Genomic DNA, 23,581 nt, shown 5'->3' with positions numbered 1-23,581 from the left:
GAAACATCCAGCTTTCTGCTTGATATTTCCTCTCAAGATTAGAGGTGGCAGGTAAACCATGAGAGGTGCTTTGGCTACTGGTTTACAGGAAACTGGATTGGCACTGGCATATTTAAATTGGCCAGCTAAAACCTAATTGTGATGCTGGTAAAAAAGAAACTCACAAGTTTTCAACAGCTTCAACAGTCTACTATTATGAACATAACAAACAAAATAGAACAAAGGTGACTCAAACAATTTTTTGTTCTGCCCACACTGACACACATGCACACAGAGACAGGCACATTTAGTATATATACAACACGTTTTCAAATTGATTAATCACTTCTTTAGCATGGACCATACAAAATATATGGATATCATGTATTTAAGGGAACAATACAATTATGACATTATAAAAGGTATTTTGTAAATAGATCCTACCTCACAGCTACTCAGATCTAAAAACACCTCCTTCAAATTTTGGTTACAAGCGAGACCCAATAAGAGTGCTCTGAAAAATGATTTAGAATTATTATGGAACTCCAGCATGGAGATTAAGTCACAAGAGCCATTCCATATTCATTGCAATTCTTAAAAGACATGGGCAATGTAACTCTTAAAAATGCTACATCCTATTTAGACTATGCTGGGTCAATTAAGCAACACCAAGCCATGGTTTGGAGATAGGGGAGTCTCCACAGGCTTGCACACTAAATCTGACCTCTACTTCGTGGCCTGCAAATGGTGGGTACTAGACACAGTTTGCCAGTTCAGATATCAAGACAAACTATGGTTAGTAAAAACCAGGAAGTGGAGGAGGGAGCACACAAATCTACAGTGTCCTGAATTATCTAAGCTAAGTCAGTACGTTCCAACAGCTTTCAGGTTAAACACAAAGTGGAAGCATTTATTACAGAAATATTAAAATATAAAAAACAAGCAAATTAAACTAAATGAAAGAACTGGATAATTTTACAATTCATAAAATAGAACTCATAAATAAAAACACACAACACTGCAGGACATCAAACACATTCCTGTGGCCATTGTGACTGAAGTGGCTGAGGCAGTGAGCAGATTTTGCAACCATTCTGGAAATGAAGTGGCTTCAGTGTGTGGACACACACAATGTTGACAGGATGAAACTGATATAAGGGGCTACTTAAGCTGATCCTGCCCCACCTTCAGCCTCTTCCTACTGTGGGCTACCCACCCTTCCATGCTTCACAGAGTATAGGCATTGCTGGTCATTGTTTGGGGGATGAGTAAAAAAAAATTGGTCATCAGCTGACTGGCCTTACTTACAGGTTTTTGACCTATTCTGTACTGATGTGGTGGTGGGTGTACTTAGCAGTAGGGTAGTCATTAAATAGGTTAACTGGCCACATTGGCAGGTAGATGCAAGAAGTTATGAGGTACTTAAGGTTTGGTAAGCAGGCACTTTTAAAGGTGAATGGTGTAGGCATTAAGGGCGGCACAGTTAGGGAGCACCTTTGGAGCCAGTTTGTAACAGATGTCTTGAGTTGTGGGGCCCAGGAGCAGTTCCTGCAGAAAGGCCTCCCTATTCATCTGAAAGATAGGGCTTAAGGTAAGCAGCAGAGGAAAGGCTACCCCTATCCTTTGGGAGGGTTGGCTCTCCCATAGTTTGGTTATTAGTTAGGACCTGTACCCTGGTTCCACTATGCATACATGCTTTGGGTTAAATAAATAAAAACTGTGGCCCTGTTCACCCAATCTGTCTTGCCTCTTTATTTTCCTTTATGTTTATCTGCAGAAGAAAGTTATCTGCAGAACAAAATATTAGTCTGTTTTCTTCACAGGAAATCAACACACTCTCTGATCTACTTTCCTACCCACTAATAAAGTTATGTAAAACAGTCTCACAATGCAGTTAAAAAATATGCAACTTAAAATATGACAAAATTCATAGCATACTTACTTTAGAGGCTCGGGAGGGAGTTTAGTCCCTGAAAGGTTGATTTGCATCAAAGCAAGTGAACTACTGAAAAATTGTTTGAATGATGGGGGGACTTCCTTGCACTTTCTATAAAACAACAGACACGATAGAAGTGAACATCCCAACCTCTCCAAGGCATGCTGATAGAATCTAGTTTATGCTGTTTCCATATATGTCTCACAATAATTATACTTAAGTGAATCTGTAATCCAAAGAGATTGGAATACCTTCTTCTTTTAAGTAGATACCTGATCCCAATCTGCATCTGTACTGGCATTGTTTTTTAAGATGTTTTTAAGATGTTTTGTTTTAAAGATGTTTTTAATGCGTTATATGTTTGCTGCTCTGAGCTCCCTTTGGGAGGAAGGGATGTATATCAATTTAATGAATGAATGAATAATACAATAATGGCATTAATTCATCAGCCTCAAACATCTGAACATTTAAAAGTCCTCTGAATCAGAAAGTTTCTGCAAATCCTTCCCATAGGCATCTTTCAGTTTCCTTTAAATAGAAAGTTAGTGCTCTCGACAACAGTACAGTGACCATTCAAGTTCCTCTTGCATGTAAACCTAAAACCTCCACGGTATTGGTAATGCCTGTTTTTCACAGAATACTCCAAAGTTCGGTTGATTTGTACTTCTATGACAAAACTGCATCAATGGAGAACAGAAATGAAACAGAGTAGTAACTTAAATTAAATAAACACTGTTTTTATGATGTTTTAAAGTGTTTTTGTGCTTTTGTTTGCTGCCCTGGGTTCCTGCTGGGAGGAAGGGCGGGATATAAATCAAATAATAAATAATAAAATAAACACTAGGTCTGCACCAAATATTTTCTAATTTAGATAATCATTTTGAATGCAGCATGTATTCAACTCAGCCAAACCAAACTGATCAAGTGAGTTTTTTAAAAAAACACTAACATACATGTTGTTTCACTGATGTTCAGTTTAGTTCCAAGGTATTGTTTTCTTGTTGGAGGCACCACAGGGGTGGTGGTGGACAGCAAGATTAATGATACAGCACCTAATTCACAAAATAATGATATTTTGAGTGCTGACCTGTGAGAAAAAACTGTTCTGGATAAGTTGAGGATGGCAAGATGCTGAAGGCAGCCATGAAGAAGTGCTCCACACATCTATATCATAAAGAAGAAGATAGTAATATAAACCAATCTGAAATAGAAAAGCTGGAATTCTCTTTGGTAAATGAAATAAAATTACCATGTCTAATGCACACTCTGTATTTGATAAATCCAGATGGACAATAGCATTTGGCTGAGCCAAAAAGTTATACAGGAACTATAAGGGAGAAACAGAAAGAGAAATAAAAATGTTTTGTTTTCTTGTGGTATCCATATTAATTATTTTATCCTGAAGGTAACTGCTGCTCTGACAAATATTAGTATTTCACATTTATGATACTACAACATTCTGTCCCTTATGCACCAAATTCCTCATAAGCACTAAGAAAAAAAATACTGCCTATATAAGATCAAACTGTATCCTTGACACAACACATGCATGCCTCAGTTTTAAATAATCAATTAACTACCTAGTTTCAAGGAACAATTATTATTATTAATTCAAAGGTAGATTAGAATACAAGTCACCTTTCAGCCCGAAACTCCTAAAGAATTTTTGTCTTGTGGATGGACAGCTATTTATTTGCATCGGCTGCATTTATATTACTAACACATCCTGCATCCAGAATTGATTGCCACAGGGCATTTCAGAAATAATTTCACAGACTTTGAAAATTCAAGATCTACAGTGCCTTGCAAAAGTAATCAGACCCCTGACCAATGCTCTCATATTACTGAATTACAAATGGTACACTGTAATTTCACTCCTCTAGAATGCACACCATAACGTGGCAAGGGGGTTTGAGAGTGTTGAAGAAGCTGAGAGCAATGCCGTCAGGAGTCTAGACCAAGATGCTAGACTCCTAGCAGGGGCACCCAAGGCGGAATGGTCAAAGCTGCGACACCAGACTAAGATGCATCCAACCTCAGAGGAAGGCAATGGTAAACCACCTCTGAATATCTCTTACCACGAAAACCCTATGAACAGTCTGCGTCTGTGTTAGAATTGCTTTTGATATGTTTTCTTTAATATGTTTTTAACCCTTTTTTGTTTTAATGTATTTTAAGGTCTTTTTATGATGTTTTAAAGTGTTTTTAGCAATTCTGTTTGCCGCCCTGGGCTGCTGCTGGGAGGAAGGGCGGGATATAAATCAAATAATAAATAAATAAAATAAATAAGCAGTGTATCCAAAATGCAACACAAGATAGTGCTGGAAGATGAGACCCCCAGGTCAGAAGGCACTCAGCGAGCTATTAGGGAAGAACAAAGGACAAGTACAAGTAGCACTGAGACTAATGACACAGCAGGGTCAAAGCCGAAAGGAAGCCCAGAGGCTGATGCACACAGATGTGAAAGGTGAATCCGGAGTTGTATGACACACACAATAGGAACATGGAATGTGAGATGCATGAACCAGGGAAAGTCAGAAATTGTCAAGCAAGAAATGGAACGTATCAACATTACAATACTTGGTGTAAGTGAATTAAAATGTACGGGAATGGGGCATTTTCAATCAGGCAACTACAAACTATTTTATGCAGGACATGAGAAATTAAGAAGAAATGGGGTTGCTTTAATAGTGAAAAGCAATGAGGAGCTACAACGCAAGGTCTGAGCGAGTGATATCAATGAGATTAAATGGGAAACCTATTAACATAACCATCATCTAAGTCTATGCTCCAACGGCAAATGCAGAAGAGGAATTGGAGAGATTTTATACAAACATACAGGAAAAAATTGATCACACGCCAAAACAAGATGTGCTGATAATCATGGGGAACCGGAATGCAGAAGTAGGGAACAGAGAAGAACTAGAAATTGTGGGGAAATGGGCCTTAGGGGATAAAAAGGAAGCAGAAGAAAGACTTACTGAATTCTGTGAAGCCAGTAATTTGTTTCTTGTGAACATATTTTTTGAGCAACCAAAAAGACGACTGTACATGTGGACATCACCAAATGGTCAATATAGGAATCAAATTGATTATATAATTGGTAGCAGAAGATGGAGAAGTTCCATACTTTCTGCAAAAACAAGACCAGGAGCAGACTATGGTACAGATCATGAATTGGTTGTATCGAAAATCAGAGTAAAGCTAAAGAAGACCAACAAAGCAATCATAATGCCAAAATACAATTTAAATAACATCCCAGAAAAATATAAAGATCAAATAAGGAACAGATTTGAGGCTTTAAACTTAGCTGACAGAGAACCAGAAGAAATATGGAGTGATATATGAAATATGAGTCAGAGACATCATCAGAGGAGAATGCAAAAGACAATACCTCTAATTAAAAAGAGAGAAAGACCTCAATGGATGACTGAAGAAACTCTTAAAATGGTTAAAGAGGGAAGGAAAGCATAAGCAAAAGGAGATAGAAACATGGTTAGAACCCTAAATGCAACTATTCAGCGACTAGTACATAGGAACAAAGAAAACTATTACAACAGTTATTGTATAGAAATAGAAGATGACAACAAAAAGAGTAGAACAAGAGCCCTATTCCAAAAGATTAGAGAAATGAAAAGGAAATTTAAACCAAGAGTAACACACTGATTGACCAAGATGAAAGAAAAGGAAGATGGAAGCAATACACTGAAGAACTCTAAAAAAGAGATGCCACAATGCCAGATTCATTCACGGAGGAACTGTACGATGAAGAACCAGAAATTTTAGAATGTGTGGTGAAAGCTGCTCTTAAAATACTTGGAAGAAATAAATCACCAGGAACGCGTGGTATACCAGTAGAATTGCTACAAGCTACTGAGACTGAATCTGTCCAAAGTTTGACAAATATTTGTCAAGAAATATGGAAAACTAAACAATGGCCCACAGACTGGAAAGCGTTCAATACACATCCCAATTCCAAAGAAAGGATTTTCCAAGGAAAGCAGTAATTATCGAACTATTGCCTTAATATTCCATGCAACTAAAGTAATGCTCAAGATTCTACAACAAAGGCTCTTATCGTATATGGAGCGACAAATGCCAGACGTCCAAGCTGGATTTAGAAAGGGAAGAGGCACCAGAGATCATATCGCAAACATACGTTGGATAATGGAAAGAACCAAGGAATTTCAGAAGAAAATCACCCTGTGCTTTATAGATTACAGCAAAGCTTTTGACTGTGTAGATCATGAAAAACTATGGAATGCTTTAAAAGAAATGGGGGTGCCACAGCATCTGATTGTCCTGATGCGCACCCTATACTCTGGATAAGAGGCTACTGTAAGGACAGAATATAGAGAAACTGTTTGGTTCCCAATTGGAAAGAGTGTGAGACGGGTGTATATCATCACCCTATTTCAGTGATTCTCAAATGGTGCACCCAGGCACACTGGTGCGCCCTAAGAGGTGGCTAGGTGTGCCTCAAATATTATGAAAGTTATTTTAAAAATGAGAAGAAACCCATTTGTATAGGGTAATAGTTTTCTATAATTTGTTATTTTTATTCATAGTTTAAAATATATTAATATATTTTTAATTTTGTACACGAAGTGTGCCAGAAAATTTTTATATGTTTTACAGTGCACCACGAACCAAAAAATCTTGAGAACCACTGCCCTATTTATTTAATCTGTACGCAGAACATATCATACGGAAAGCAGGATTGGACCAAGATGAAGGAGGTGTGACAACTGGAGGGAGAAATATCAATAATTTAAGATATGCAGACGATACCATACTACTAGCAGAAACCAGTAATGACTTGAAACGAATGCTGATGAAAGTTAAAGAGGAAAGCACGAAAGCAGGACTACAGCTAAATGTCAAGAAGACTAAAGTAATGACAACAGAAGATTTATGTAACTTTAAAGTTGACAATGAGGACATTGAACTTGTCAAGGATTATCAGTACCTTGGCACAGTCATTAACCAAAATTGGGACAATAGTCAAGAAATCAGAAGAAGGCTAGGACTGGGGAGGGCAGCTGTGAGAGAACTAGAAAAGGTCCTCACATGCAAAGATGTATCACTGAACACTAAAGTCAGGATCATTTAGACCATGCTATTCCCGACCTTTATGTATGGATGTGAAAGTTGGACAGTGAAAAAAGCAGATAAGAGAAAAATCAATTCATTTGAAATGTGATGTTGGAGGAGAGCTTTGCGCATACCATGGACTGTGAAAAAGACCAATAATTGGGTGTTAGAACAAATTAAACCAGAACTACCATTAGAAGCTAAAATGATGAAACTGAGGTTGTCATACTTTGGACACATAATGAGAAGACATGATTCACTGGAAAAGACAGTAATGTTGGAAAAAACAGAAGGAAGTAGAAAAAGAGGAAGGCCAAACAAGAGATGGATTGATTCCATAAAGGAAGCCACAGACCTGAACTTACAAGATCTGAATGGGGTGGTTCATGACAGATGCTGTTGGAGATCACTGATTCATAGGGTTGCCATAAGACGTAGTCGACTTGAAGGCACATAACAACAACAACATTTTATTTTGAAACACTGAAATTCAAAATCAATTATTATAAGGTGACATTGGTTTTATGTTGGGAAATGTTTGTAAGAAACATGTTGTTTGCATAAGTATTCCACCCACATACATTAGTATTTGGTAGAGCCACCTTTCACTGCAATAACAGCTTTAACGCTTTTGGGGTAGATATGTACCAGGTTTGCACACAGTGCCGGAGGAATTTTGGCCCATTCTTCTTGGCAGAGTCACTCCAGGTCATTCAGGTTGGTTGGACATTGCTTGTGGACTGCAATTTTCAAAAAGCACCACAGATTCTCAATCCGATTGAGATCAGGACTTTGATTGGGCCACTGTAGGACATTCGCTTTTTTGTTCTTGAGCCACTCCAATGTTGCTTTGGCCTTGTGCTTGGGATAATTGTCCTGCTGAAAAGTGAATTTCCTCCCAAGCTTCAGTGTTTAAGTGGACTGAAGCAGGTTCTCTTGTAGTATTACCCTGTATTTTGCTCCATCCATTCTTCCTTCCATTTTAACAAGATGCCCAGTCCCTGCTGATGAGAAGCATCCCCACAGCTTGATGCTGCCACCACCATACTTCACTGTAGGGATGGTGTGTCTTCAGGCATGGGCAGGGTTAGATTTGTGCCACAAATAACATTTTGAGTTTGGCCAAAAAGCTCTAGCTTGGTCTCATCTGACCACAAAACCTTTTCCCACATTGCAGTTGGGGCACTCTCATGCTTTCTGGCAAACTCTAGATGTGCTTTCAGATGGTACTTTTAAAGCAACAGCTTCTTTCTTGCCACCCTCTCATACAGGGCAGTGTTATGCAGAGCTCTTGATATGGTTCACTGGTGCACCATTACTCCACTCTCAGCCACTGAACTCTGTAGTTCCTTCAAAGTGATTGTTGGCCTCTCTGTGACCTCTCTCACAAGTCTCCACCTTGTTTGAGCACTGGGTTTTGAGTGATGGCCTTTTCTTGGCAGTGCCTGGGTGGTGTGACTTCCTGATTATTGAGCCAATTGTTCTCACTGGGATATACAAACACTCGGATATTATTTTGTACCCTTTTCCTATTCTATGCATTTGTATTACATTATCTCTCACTTCTGTAGAATGCTCCTTGCTCTTCATTTTCCTTCAGATCTACAGCTGGACCAATGATCCTTCCAACAGTGGGGATTTTATCCTGACAGTGTGACAGCAACTTTAATGGTTCACAAGTGGAGGCCAATGGTAAGGTAACTGTGTCCTCAATAGGGCAATTTCTTTCATCTGTGTAAACTGGGAGCTTCCACAGCACAAGGGTTGAATATTTCTGCAAGCAACATGTTTCAGTTTTTTATGTTTCTTACAAACATTTCCCAACATAAAACCAATGTCACAATATTTTGATTTTGAGTTTCAGCGTTTCAAAATAAAATATCACACAGAATGAAATTACAATGTACCATTTGTAATTCAGTAATATGAGAGCACTGGTTGGGGTCTTATAAGAACACTGAAGGACTGACCTAGTATAGCAATTATAGTTTAGAGTGTGACGCATAGAAGCATCCTGTACCTGTTCTAAACAGAAAGTGCAGAAAGAGGCAAATAAAACACTGACTAAGGTTTCCCCTGCAATTGTAGTTCCTTCATCTGCCTCGACCTGGTGTTCATGCCCAGACTCCACTTTTCTCCCCCTCCATTTTTGCCATGCAAATAGTGCACTGTGCTGTGCAAACTCATCCTGATTCTAAGCCAAGCATTATGTCTTGTTCTTCTGCTCACATTCAGGGAGGAGCAAAGGCAGACTGATCTCATTCATTGTAAGCCATTTACTATGGTTTACCATGATGGGTGAACCAGCTTATATTACCCCCAACAATGTCAGATAGGTTGGAGTGCTTGCTCTCCTGATTTCTTTACAGACTAAGGAAAGTAGGAAGCGTGAAAGATGGCTGACAAACCCAGAGGATTATTCCTTTAGGTCCTATAGAGGATATAGTATGGATTATGCCCATCAAGGATTCGAACTAACAGGAAGTTCACAGATACATTCCATTGACAGACTGTCAAAAATTAGGCATCTTGGGAAACAGATTTCTATGAAAACTAAAGTACTCTCTGCTGTTCCTAATAACCATGCTGCCTTCACTAATCTTTTTGTCTTTACTTCACTCATCACTTTAACATATTAGTTTAGAAACTGGAAAAAATTAGCACCTACTGAAAGATCATCACCCCGAAGACCATTCCCTGAGAGATCAAGGTGGGTGAGTGTAGAAGCTAAGAGTTGATTGGCACTCAGTGACTGTGAAAGGCTGCTCACCCCTGCAACAAAATTGTCAACATTTGCTTTTGTTGTGCTTAATAAAGTATTAACACATACACTACAATTATGCAGTTTCTATGAAAAATGTCATAAGGTCCTGCGCTGCACCATAAAATGAACATGAACAGCAATGAATATCTAAGATAACAGTACTGTGAGAAGAGACTAAACTTTCTACATGTTGATTATTTTCATTGGAAGCTTAAAGTATGATGTATATACATAAGAAAATAAAAGCCATGTAATAAAAATGTCTGTGGGAGGCTGATCACACAAAAAAAATTTGTAACATCAAAAAGTAGTTGCTATACAGGATTGTTACTTTTTTAATTTACCTTTTTAAAAGTTACTTTTTAATTTTTATTTCACTGATATTAATTGTTGTAAACTGCCCAGAGAGCTTTGGCTATGAGGCAGTATACAAATGCAATAAATAAATACATCATCCAAGTGAAACATATCATCAAATCAGAAGCTTATGAACAGTGTACATAACTATTCTTAAATAAGCTTTGTCCTCAGAAAAACAATCCTTTAGTCACTCTCAAAATTCAAACTTAGTTTCAACATTTCAGGGGAATGAAAAAGCATAGCATGGGTTGGGGATGTATCCTTTTGATTGGCTATACTGAATAAAATTTGTCCAGATTTTCATACATTTTCTTTGTCTTTGCTTACTCCTTAACTAATAAATTTCCCCTTACCAGCATATTCCCAGACTTTTTTCAAAACAGTCAGTTACAGAGGGTATAGATGGTTGCCTCCACTTTATCCTAGTTGCTGTTAACATATACAATACTAATTCCTTGTGTTGTGTTCTTACTGACTCTTTTATATAGTTTTAACAAAAACAAAGCTGGATAGTAAGGAATTCCACATCCTAAGATTTCAATTAGTTGAGTTGTGTTTTTTTCCTTGGGGGGGGGACTAGGTCACAACTCCACCATGTATGGTAGAAGTCTCCTACTTCTTTTTCACATTTCCAACACCTTGCTGAGTAACTGCTATTAATTTCCTATATTCCAACCCATACCATGTACCACTTACTTATCAGTTTATAACCATTTTCTCTTATTGTCATGTTCAATAAAAATCTGTGTCCTGTTTTCTAGAGGTATTCCCATACACACTGGGATATTCTCCCAAATATTTTGTGCCCAGGGTGGTTTATGACGGATGCTATTGGAGGTCACTGATTCATAGGGTCGCCATAAGTCGCAATCAACTCGAAGGCACATAACAACAACAACAAAGTGGTAACATTTTGCTATTGTATGCCTCTTATATTTCAGTAGTAGTATCATCCCACCCTTCCTCTAAGCAGGAGCCCAGGGTGGCACATCTAAGAACCTACAAAAATTATTTGGCAAATGATTTCATGCCTCTAAAACAGGGATCGGGAACCTGTGCCCCTTGAGATGTTGTGGGACTCCATCTGCCATCCACAATACCTGGAGGGTCACAGGTTCCCTATTGCTTCTCTAAACTTTTAACAGGGGTTCCATAGGACTATTAGCAAAGGTTTAAGATTAGTATGAAAGAAGCTTATACAAAAGTTCTGTGGCTCCTTAAAGACTAACACATTTATTATGGCATAAGATTTCGTGAACTCAAGCCCACTTCATCAAATGCCTTAAGTGAAATCATAGTGGCAGGTATATAAAAGAGAAAACTGTAAAGTAGGTTAAACAGCAATGCAAACCTCAGTGATAGTTAGAGCATAAATATACGTTAAACACACTTTCAAGTCACACTTTTAACCTTTTACAGAAGCATATTGGTATAACTGTTGTGATGCTTGTATTAACACCCATAGTCATATTCAGCACAGATATCCTGGTGTTGATAAGTTAATTAAGGCATGTAGTGTGATCAAAATTCTCCCTCTCAATTTAACCCACAAATGATGGCATTGAACTTTTTGATGAATTGTAATTCAGCTGCTTCACGTTGGGTTCTTCCATTGAAGTTCCTTTGTTCCAGAATGGCCTTACGGTCAATTACAGAATGTCCTAGGAGGCTGAAATGTTCTCTCACTGGTTTATGGATACTGCCATTTCTGATGTCAGATTTGTGTCCATTTATTCTTTTGTGTAGAAACTGAACTTTTCTTGTGTGTGTATCATGCACAGGACATTATTAGGAGATAATGGCATAAATCACAATGGAAGATAAGTAGATAAATGAACCCCTCATTTGTGGATGACATTATTAGGTCCCTGTCTCTGTATCGTTATGTGGTGTGTTGTTACTGGTGAGTAGCTGTTTTAGATTGGGGGGGGGCTCTGTAAGCAAGTACAGGCTGGTCTAAGGCCTTTGAAAAGGAAGTGTCATTGTTCAGGATGGACTGTAAATCACTGATGATGCATCTGAGTGGTTTCAGTGGAGAACTATAAGTGGCAAGTAATGGTCTGTCATTCTGTCTTCTAGGTCTTCTAGTAGATTAATCTTCTCGTTGATTATTCATTATCTTTCTTGAAAAGTGCATTCTCCTGGAATAAATTTCCAGGTGACAGGCACAACTATTTTCTCCATCTAACCTTTAATTTTAATAAAATTCAGCCTTTAGACTTTCCAACCATGGCTAAAGCAATGAAGTGCTGTCTCTTAAGCCAAGAGAATGCTCTAGAAGATAAGCTAGCCAGAATGCCACAAAGCTTTTAGAGATGAGATTGTTGAATATTGTTTTTTAGAGAGAAAAATAATTGGTTTTGTAGGAAGAAGAAGTAGATCTCACAAACAGTGACAGACATAAGTTCTCAATAATATAGAAATTGTTTTGTCAGGAAAGCTATTACAGTTGGATTGTATCTTTGTTCGAACACTGAAGGACTGACCTCGTCTACCAATTATAGTTACAGGTGTGGTGCATAGGAGCTTCCTGTACCTGTTCTAAACAAAAAGTGGAGAAAGAAGTCCTTGAAAAAGACAAACACAACACTGACTAAAGTTTCCCCTGCAATTGTTGTTCCTTCATCTGCCTCGACCTAGCATTCATGCCCAACCTCCACTATTCTCCCCATCCATTTGCCATTCAAATGGGCACTGTGTTGTGCAAACTCATCCTGGCTCTACCTGCTTATTTCTATAGTGTCCGTGATATCTGCTACTGAACTGGAGCTCAAGTAATCCTTGTGGTCATATGTTATAGTTAAGACTAGAGCATTCAATGAGGCAACAGCCCATTTTTTGATAAGTGTGTTGTAAGACATAGACAGAAGTCTTCCTCCATGGCGCAGAGTGGTAAGCGGCGGTAACACAGCCGAAAGCTCTGCTCACGGCCGGAGTTCGATTCCAACGGAAGGAGGAAGTCGAATCTCTGGTAAAAGGGGTCGAGGTCCACTCAGCCTTCCATCCATCCGTGGTCGGTAAAATGAGTACCCGGCATATGCTGGGGGGGTAAAGAAAGGTCGGGGAAGGAACTGGCAATCCCACCCCATATATACGGTCTGCCTAGTAAACGTCACAAGACGTCACCCTAAGAGTCGGAAATGACTCGCACTACAAGTGCGGGGACACCTTTATCTTTAAGACATAGACAACTCTATGTTGCCCGTCTGATTATGCCAGGAAAGTTATGAACTGGAGTAAGCACTCAGGTAGCAGAGGGCAAAAAGGAGTGTCATAATGAAATACCTTTATTAAGCATACCTTTAGGCGATAATGAAGTTTTAGATAGATTTAATTGTGTCAGCCCCTTTGGTAGTTTGGCAAACTGAATACTTAGTGAGGACACACCTGTAAAAGAATAAAAACAACAAAATCCCACACTAGAGTTGGGAAAGTGTTTACATCCTAACAACTCCTATGTTTCCACAGGTTCAAAACACTGCTCAAACACAGATTCGTAGTCTAGCTTCTGTCAAGTCGGGTTTTGTAAAATGGGACAGCATCCTATATTTCAAGGCTGCTTTAAGGCTAAGTGGCACAAAAATGGAAGTGCTTTGCACACCTCCACACATAAAAATGGCTAGAAAATCATAATATGTGATACATGCACACTTCACTTTAATAATAACAATAACCATTTCCTCCTGTAAGGTTATCCTGGGAACTATAGTTTTGTGAGGGCTGAGGGTCTGCAACTAAAAAGTTTCAGCAAACTGACTAAATTCTCAAAATTCTATGGGGGAAACCATAACAACTAGTATAAAACTGGTGAATTTGTAGTGCAGATATACACTTAGGATATGACCCTAAGTATATTTATTAGGAATACATTCCAGTAAAGTCAATGGAATTTAACTTGCAGGTAAATAGCTTTAACTAGAATGGCAAGTTTTGTGAATTAAATTTAACAGAGCCACTGAGGTAAAAATAAAATATATATCTGTGGGTGATCTTCAATGCTAGTCCTATTCAGATTAGACCCACTAAAGTTAATAGACATGACTAACTTAGGTTCATTAATTTCAATGGGTCTATTCTGAGTAGTGCTTAGTTGAATACAACCCAGTTTCTTTTTTTCTCCCAGAGAAGATCACAGCAATTTCTTACATGAAATGAGTAATTTTACTAACACACTAACATGTATCTAAAATATGTTAGAAAACTAATGAGAATTCCTATGCTTTAATATGTGCAAAAGAGTTTTTAAATATATTGAGATTTAAGGAAGGAACAGGAGACCAGATGATGGACAAGTATCCAGGCCCAACAAATCATTTAACTGACACTTCCCAGAAAGAAACTGAATCCCAGGGATTTAAACATGATTCAGTGTTGTGCCGTACAGTGATAAGCTTATCATTTATTACTGCTGTACTGATTGGCTGCTCTAGATTCTTACACTGATAAAAGAAAGGACCTCCTCTTTCACCCAAATGTATAGTATGGTAATATTAAAGCTCGTACTACCAGACACAAATATATTTTTTACTTGAAAACTTGTAAAAGAGAATTCTGAAAACAGTAACACTTCTTTCTGGGATGAATATTATGATAATTCTAAAGGTTTCTAAAAATGCAACATTTGTTGCAATTCCCCCACCCCAGTTCCAAACTATTTATCCACTACTGTTTTTTTACTTAAATTCCAGCAATTCTGTGAAACCAAACAAGCTAGGCTTAATTACACTTATGGCCACTATAGCTATTAAACATGGCTCGGCTTACAGTTTAAACGGGCAACAATTAGATGAAAAGAGAAAAACAATCCTCAGTCATCTGTGAACAAAAGGAATTTACCCAGACAAAATGTTGTATTATTTAGACAAAAGCTGAATGAAACCACACTAATCCTTTTATTAGGCTTATATTAGGGAAGGAGAAAATACAAGTGCAACGGTACCTCGGTCCTCCAGGGAATTGCTAGCAAGGTTAATTGTATGAAGTCCTGAGTTGGGATTATGGGACAGGGCAGTGGCTAGTTTCTGTGCAAAATCTCTAAGAAAAAAATAATAAAAAGAGGATTATATGAAGTGTTGTAAAGTTACATTACACCATATTGAAGAGCTTAATATGAACTGAGTACTTGAGAACAAACACAGAATTAGTGAATCTGTGTACACAATTGCAGTCATGTATCAATGCTCTTTTACATTTTATATTGAGGTTTTGCACATACATTGTATTATGTATTAAGTTTAGTGAAGCATCAGACAGAGAAACTAGTCAGGCAGAGGTGCAAGCATGCAAAACACCAGAAGATACCATATCTATTTTTAGTAACATGCCACTGCTTTTGGATAATGTGACACACACTAGTGGGCTACTAAAATAATGCAGACATGGTATTTTTCTTTTGTATATGTACTTCTGAGAGACAAATGTATGCAATACAAAAAGAGAACATTTATGAAGTTATTCCAGCTCACAACTATTCTCACAAAACAACAATCTTCTGGGCCTGGATGATTTCCCCTGCAACGCTTAAGATTTCTTTTGAAATGTCACATTTCATGCACTGCAAAGTTAGGTAGATAAAAGGCACAATTTTTGTTTTGTATACTTCAGCAATTCTAAATATCTTCACTCAGAAGCAACTCCCACTGAGTTCAGTGGGGCTTACTCCCAGGTTAAATGTGCAGATTGCAACCTCAAGCTTAAAGCTTGTTCTGACAATATTGGGATTTACTAAATACTTTTGCTGTTTAAGCGTGGGGGGGCGGAGGGAAGACTTACATTCTAAGACCTGCATTCTCCAGTACTAGCTCTTCCAGTCTATTAGATCTGCTCACCACTCTCAGGATCTGCTCACAAACGTCAGCGGACTGTCATGACAACAATGGTGTAATATTAGATATCAATTAAAACAGGTCAGTCTAAGAATGCAGTGAACAACAGCCTGCCTACATACATGACACATGTACCAGAAACTACTTCAATGTGGTGGGAATCAACAGAGGGACTGCAGTGTTTTGGAAGTGAACAGCACACACACAAATTATCCACATCAGAGCCAGAAGCCCATAGAAAGGCAACAGCAGTCAATGGGGCAGCATTGCATACCTGGCTTCCAGATACCAAGTGTCACTTCTGCTTGTCAGGGGAGAGAGGGTTGAGGTGCAGTGCAGGTGCAGGTGCAGCAGCAGGAGCATTAGGATTGGCTCTGCTGCCACACCTACACTGTGCCTCACTCACACAGCAGAAGCCCACAGCATTCAGAAGCCAGAGACACAAAACACCGCCCCACCTTTATCATCCGATCAACCGCTTCTGCGGAAAGGCATGGATTAGTAGACATTTCAGACAAGACTAGGCATGCAAATCCATACAGTGAGTCACTCACAAAACATCACAAGCCTAGTTTAGAGCCCACATCACACAGAAAGCTATGTTTGTTAGAAACCACATAACCCACATAATGTAAGAAGTGGCCATCACTTGATGCCATATAAAGGTAAAAAGTTTAGAATCAAGCGTTTATTATGGCCTACTGACCAATAAACAAAGTACAAAATACAAAATCACACCCTCATTAGAAAAATAAATAATGACTAAGAATGGGAATCTAGAAACCATAGCAGGTCTAAGAGATATGAGAACATTCAGGCATTTTGTCACCTGTTCATTAAATAGATTTATTTCTTCCTCCAAAGAAAATACTTAAAAGGTTCTCTAAGAGTTGCTTTTATTGTATTTGCTAATATCTAAAGTCTTCTATCTGCTCACCCAGATTTTGCATTTAATATGTTTTTCATTCTCCAGAACAATATAACTTGTCCAGCCTAACATTACTTTGCAATCCTATTCTTTGAAAGCCCTTGAGGTTTTTTTACAGCAAGTGGGATAAATCTACATAAAAGTAGACAAAACAAATAAACACAGGAAGGGGTTTTACTATTAAATGGACTCCTAAGGCACTCACACAGCTTCTAAAATGATAAGCAATCAGGACAACACTAACCTGCGAATGCTTTCACCCAGTAAGAGCCGCCCTGGGCTCCTACTGGGAGGAAGGGTGGGATAATAATAATAACAACAACAATAATAATAATACTGTGAAGAGATGCACCTAGTCAGTGGCCTGCAGGATCTAGTTGCTAGTTTACTTCATGATTAGAATCAAACTGCAATTACTCTGCTCCCACTATTTTAAAAAATGTTAATTGTTCACTATATCCAAATGAAATCAGTCTATCTCAGAACTGGCACCTTCAAACAATTACCATGGTTTAGCACAATGCATAAAAGCTGCAGTGAGCCTTAGGTTTTCGCTTTCACTTCTACTTTTAGTTGACTAACTGAACACCATAGCAAACTGAGGTTAACACTAATGATGGTTAGTTTTGACAAGCCTACTTTATAATCCATGCTTTTATGTTGGCTTCTATTGTTAACATTGACTATGGCTTATTTCAGTTTGTCATTCCAGACAATATGACAAAACATGAGTAACCAAAAATAGAATCAAAAGCTTCTGAACTACTCTTCCCAGCTTGAGGCTTATTGAAGCTTGCTCCTGCTCCTGCAGGTCGCACTAAACATTGTGAATGCTGCCAATAATAACTCTCACAGGGATGGAGGAGAAATTCACTCGGTTCACATTTTAATTCCTAATTTGCACTTCCTGAACTGATATGTGAACAAAAACACAGCTATTCTTTAAAATTCACAGTTCTCTGAATTTTGCAATGGTGTTTTCTAACCAACACATGTATATAAACTGTGTATAATTAGGGAAAGTGCACACAAAATGCATACATTAATGAAAATAATATACAAAAATGTTTATTAGGGGAAATTGTTTGCAAAACTGCATATAATGACAAAATGTGTACAAAATGTGCATATTACGATATATGCACACAAAAATGCATACTAATTTAATATGCACTTTTAAAAAATTAAAAGCAATGTGGAAGTGAATTTGAGATTGGAAAAATGAGAAACTGCAATCAACAGATTTGTCCATTTCTAAACTCTCAAATTATTTTGCACTCTTTTGGAGTGCATTAATTTTGAAAATTTCAAATCAAGAGTCAACTTTTTCACTCAAAAGGTTGATTAACTTCCCAATTGCTTAGAAAAAGCAAAATCCCACTTCCTCATCTAAAGCTACTTGAAACAGCTAAAAATGAGATATTTCATCACTGTTTTGAAAGTGAACTTTGTGCATTTTATTTCACTAAATTCTACTGCAAGCAGAACTGCAGCAAATATATATATTACTGCAAATCTCCCTTTTCATTAGGATAATTACACCCTCAAATTATCCTAAATTCCATAAAACTAAAGTTACAAAAAAATAATAAACCAGAAAGTAACCCTTCACTCTAATACTTACTAACTTTAGATCCTTGGCGGAAAGCTTTGTAAACCACTGATTGTATTCCAGGGCAGCAACTATTGGTATTAAGTCCCTATGGGGAAAAAGTATCACATATTGAGAAAATGGCAGAATATAGGCAATGTGTGTGAGAGATCAACTTGGTGAAATGTTTTATCTTTTTGACTAGCTGAAATTGTCATCTTTATAGGCAATATTCATAGGCAGGAAGGAAGGACTGGCTCCTGATAGTTTAATAAAAATGTGGGAAGCTTTTGTTCAGTACTGGAATATGTATTATAAACATTCCCTTAGAGGCATTTATATTCTCTCCTTTGGTATCACTTACTGATAATTATGTTACTTTGTTTTTTGGTATTTGCATTGTATCTGTTCTTTTACTTTAAGACACACACACACACACACACACACGAGCCATAGTACCGGAAACATAACAGTTAAAATTTTAGAGAGCTTTGTAAATGTATAGATCTCCAATAAAAGGAAGTGGTAAGGGAAAACAGTTCTGTGTAGTCTGGTTTTTCAGACTCAGCATATTAGGCCAGGCACAATATATTCATTAAGAAGTGAGCATCTGTTTAGAATGTGGCTTCAGCTACTGAATTACACTTGATTTTTTTATCAGGTTGTGTAACATTTAATCATTGTAATAATCATAACTGAGCACTAAAGGCTTTTGGCAGCAACATGATTTAACATAATCCTATGACTGAATGAATCCAACCAACCACTAGTTTCTCTTCCAGAGTTACCTTTTACTCTAAGGATGCTGGTGCCATATGAAAAGATAGTATAAGTTTCTGCATTTCTCTAATTGTAAAGGATTTTACAAGTAAAACCCTAAGATTAATTTCCTTCCTTTAATCCTAGACTCTTTAATTTGATATGCTGTCCCTGTGTCAGTTTCTCCATTTAGTTAATATCAGTACAGGCACACTATCAGATGCTTGCACACTAAGTACATCAAAATCTCATGAAGTGTTACCATAGCTTTTATTGTGCTAGACAGCTCAAAATATGTATTTAAGAGAGTTGACAGGTCTCCAGTTTTCACCTGGAGACTACAGTTTTTAGGAGTCCTCTCCAGGTCTCTGGGTGAGTAATCCCAATCTCTGAACTCTTAGCTTTCTTTTTTTTAAAATAATAATAATAACGTTTCTAGGTAATCTGGTTCAAAAGATATGCATGAAAACATCAGCCCCCCCGCAACTTCTGTCAGTACCGGCTGCTCTAATCCCTGCCCTAACAGGTTTTTAGTCAATAAGTGAAGCCAGGGTTGTGATCGACAAGGGATTTGTTGACCCCCAAGCAACAGCTAAAACCCACTGCAAGTTCTGAAATCCATTTCCTCTTCCTGCACATCAGGAATTCAGTAAATTTACAGCTTTCAGCAGCATCAATAACAGAAGATTATAGCACGATCTTGGTTAGGCATATACAGCAAACAATTTCAGTTATGATTATAATAAAAGTGTACTTGCAGGGATTTTTTAATTACATGCAAAAATAGCATATTATACCTTTTATCTTTCAAATAATTTTTGAACAGAAATTTTAAAGTGTACATGCTGCAAATTATGATGCCATTACAATGTGTCATATTTTTCTAATTATAAGGAGTCAAACAAGTTTAAATTTTCCTGGGCTGTTGAACAGGGCAATTTATTTGTCTAATTCATAGCCTGCTTCGAAAACCTTCCCCAATATAAAGCTTTAATCCTATACTCACTTTTCTGGGAGGAAATTTGCAATGTTAACCCCACATACCTGAAAGTAAATCCTACTGAATTCAGTAGGACTTACTTTTGAGTAGACATGGTTAGGATTGTGCTGTAAATCACTGAGACTTTTGAGTGAACATAGAAAAGGATTGTATTGTAAATTTTTCTCTCCCTCTCCAATCATATTTTTTAAGCAATTAGGCAGGGCTTATTTAGGGGTCACTGCTTTTATGTGGTAGGAAACTAATGCTGATTAAAAAAAAAAAAAAAGTTCTGCAATGACCAACTGGTCATTTTTACATCTCCAGTGTGTATATGGAACCTTTCCAACAATCCTGTGAGGTAGGGTTGGAAACCAAGGCAGCTCACAACAAGAAATAAATCCTTTTAAAATCCAATAACCATAAAACAAGTATAAAACAGTTGCAAAACAGCTTAAAGTGGCATGATTCTGAATTTTGGGTTGGGTGAGTAAAGTTCCTTATCACTTCAGGTTACAGTCCAATGCACGCTTCTGTTTGAGTAAGCCCCAGTGACTTGCTTCTGAGCAAACATGCACAGGATTGCACTATAAATATATGGGTTGTGTAAATAATAAACATTGTTGACATTCATGCTTATATCAACATTTCTTCATATTATGTCTCAATATGCATCTGATTTCACACTAAGGTTGCACATTATTATTTCCTCTCCATTTTAAGTGTGCTCTTCTTCCTTGGGGTAGTCATGGTCCCCCTCTGTTGTTTTCACCCTGAGGGACTGAGTAGATTGAGAGATGGTGAGTAGCCCATGGTCACCAAGTAAACTTTGTAGCTGATTTCCATTTTAATCAGTAATTAAAATGATTTATACACAAGTTTATGAAGTAATGCAGATCCACATCATACATTTAAAGCACATCCAACTCACATTTAAAGTGCATGACTTCCCCCAAAGAATCTTGGAAAGTGTCGTTTCCCCCTCACAGTTATAGTTCCCACCACCCTTAACAAACTACAGTTCCCAGGATTCTGTTGTGGGATTCATGTGCTTCAAACATATGTTGAATGTGCTGCAAATGCATGGTGTGAATCTGCCCTAGGTATGCTATGCATTCATTAGTGAATTTTAAAAAGTATCTTTTAATATTGTTCTTTTCAACAGGGGAAGTGCTGTAGCTCAATGGTAAGGCATATGATTTCAATCTCTGGAACTAGTCCATGTCATCAGTACTAAGCAAGATAGTACCAAATGGCCTGAGTTGGTATAAGGCAGATTCCTTTGTTCCTAAAAGAGGAAACAGACCCAAGGGCCACAATGACTCTGAAATTTATTTATGTATTTAATTTACAACATTTATATACTGCTTTATTGTAAAAAACCTCAACGCGATTTACAAAAGGAATCAAGACAATAAAATTATTGGCAAAAAGGGTTACAAACAAATATTTAAAAGCATTCAAAATAATAAAACTAATAATGAGTTAAAAACAGATAAGCATATCAGCTTTTACATGCTTAGGTAAGCTTGCAAAAAAAATGTTTTCAGCAGGTGCTGAAAAGAGTACAATAAACATGTCTGCCTATCTGTCTATAGGCAAGGAGTCCCCAAGCTTAGGTGCTGCCACATAAAAGGATCAATTTATTACAAGAGCAGAACAAGTACCATGTAACACCCATAACATGGAAAGCACACCTTGAACTTGGGCTGATAGCAAATCAACAACCAGTTGTGCTGTCAGGGACTCATTCATGTCAGCAACCGTGCCTCAGTTCTCTGCAGCCCCCAGGTCAGGTTGTGCTGCATGGGGATTTCTGTGACCTTGGCTGACAGGCTGCAAGGTTTTTTTAGTTTTGGTTTTTGGTTAGGAACTCTGACTGGTTGTGGGATGCTTAGTTTTCTGCCTTATTCATAGAAATCTTGTTATGGTTGGTAGGGTATTGTATTTAGGAAATCATTACTGTCTTTGTTTTTCTGTTTCTATTTGCATTTCATTTACCTCTGACCTCACTTTCTTACATCCATAGAAGCAACAACAGTGGTTCCATGCTCTCAGCTCAACCCCCTTAAACCAACTGTTGATGCACCTTGTTTTTTGCATGACAATTTGTTTCTTGCCCAATAGCGGTAAAAGAATTTACATACTGGGAAGTGTGGCTTCAACTGCTCTTCCCAATCTACCAAGGTAGACCAAACCATGTGAGTTTTCCCTCTGTCAGTTATTACTCACTGGAACTGTGTTGGCTGTCAAAGTGAGTTTATAGCAACCCATAGGGTAGGCAGGAAAGGGTAGAGAATCTTCTTAACTGTTACTAATTTCTCAACTCTCTTTCTGCAGTGCAGTGAAGGGTCAAAGTCTGTAAAGACTTTTGGAGCAGCCACATTAAAAGGCAGGGGGAGGGCATTCCAGTCAGGGGGTTGCCAACCCTGCTTTGATATGGATATAGTTGCAGAGGATCCCTAGTGAAGCCTGACCAACAGCACAATTCTAATAGTGTCTACTCAGAAGTAAGTCCTGTTGAGTTCTATGGGGCTTAGTTCCTTAGAAAGTGTGTTTAGAATTGCAGCCCTCAGGAGCATCCATCTTTACTCTTAAGTGCTCCCATCTAACATCTCCATAACACTAGGCTCCTTCTTCCTACAGTGGCCTTCTAGTGACTGGCCTTTCCTGATGGCACTTAAACCCTTCTTGCCACAAGCAAGTAGGCTAGATTAAATGTTCCCTACCCAGGCTTCCTAAGCAGATGAGAAGGAATGATCTGTCACTTCAGCTGGACCTGGGAACCCCCTCTTTTAGCTAAGATTTGTATCTTAATTTCCAATCAGATATTTTTTTTTGTTGGAGTGGTATGCTCCAAGCAACTGCGGTTGATGTTTAACCCCGTGACATCAGTAGGGCCCTCCCCTGAAATCTCAGGATTTGAGATGCTTCTGACCAGGCAACCCTAATATTGAACATTTTTTGAACAAATTGTCTACTTTAAAGGTTTTCAAATACATGAAATAATGATGTCCAACAATTAAAAGAGAATTTCAATACAATTAGAAGATAAATAAATATAATGACAATAATAAAGGGAGGGGGTGGGTGGTAAGGAGGGAAGGAGAATGAAAGGAGAGGGAGGAGGGAAAGAAGAAAGGGGAAAAAAGGAAATATGAGAGGGAGAAATAGAAGTTGGAGAATGAAGAGAGAGATCAGAATAATACATTGCTAAGGAGGAGTATATGAACAACTTCCAAATTATAATATATCACTACTTTATATATATATATTTCTACCAATAGCATGTCTCCATAGAGAGTTGTGGGTGGAGGGGGGTCTCCAATTATGTTCTTTTGTTGCAATATGGCTAATAAACATGTA

At 37.9% G+C, this 23,581-nt stretch overlaps 1 protein-coding gene across 1 annotated transcript in view; it reads right to left on the bottom strand.

Moving 5' to 3' along the window:
- CARMIL1 (capping protein regulator and myosin 1 linker 1) overlaps positions 1 to 23,581 on the bottom strand; it is a 221,984-nt gene that overhangs the window by 83,248 nt on the left and 115,155 nt on the right. The window contains exons 10-18 of the mRNA XM_061593631.1: positions 18,511 to 18,586; positions 15,906 to 15,994; positions 15,073 to 15,167; positions 13,434 to 13,520; positions 9,678 to 9,781; positions 3,165 to 3,242; positions 3,003 to 3,079; positions 1,922 to 2,026; positions 424 to 493 (exon numbers count right to left, since the gene is read on the bottom strand). Coding sequence (XP_061449615.1) covers positions 424 to 493; positions 1,922 to 2,026; positions 3,003 to 3,079; positions 3,165 to 3,242; positions 9,678 to 9,781; positions 13,434 to 13,520; positions 15,073 to 15,167; positions 15,906 to 15,994; positions 18,511 to 18,586 — 781 coding nt within the window. The remainder of the gene's footprint in view (positions 1 to 423; positions 494 to 1,921; positions 2,027 to 3,002; positions 3,080 to 3,164; positions 3,243 to 9,677; positions 9,782 to 13,433; positions 13,521 to 15,072; positions 15,168 to 15,905; positions 15,995 to 18,510; positions 18,587 to 23,581) is intronic.

Source organism: Rhineura floridana, chromosome 1, assembly GCF_030035675.1.
Source record: "Rhineura floridana isolate rRhiFlo1 chromosome 1, rRhiFlo1.hap2, whole genome shotgun sequence".
In the NCBI taxonomy this organism is placed as follows: domain Eukaryota; kingdom Metazoa; phylum Chordata; class Lepidosauria; order Squamata; family Rhineuridae; genus Rhineura; species Rhineura floridana.
This window is presented reverse-complemented; position numbering and strand designations above follow the sequence as displayed.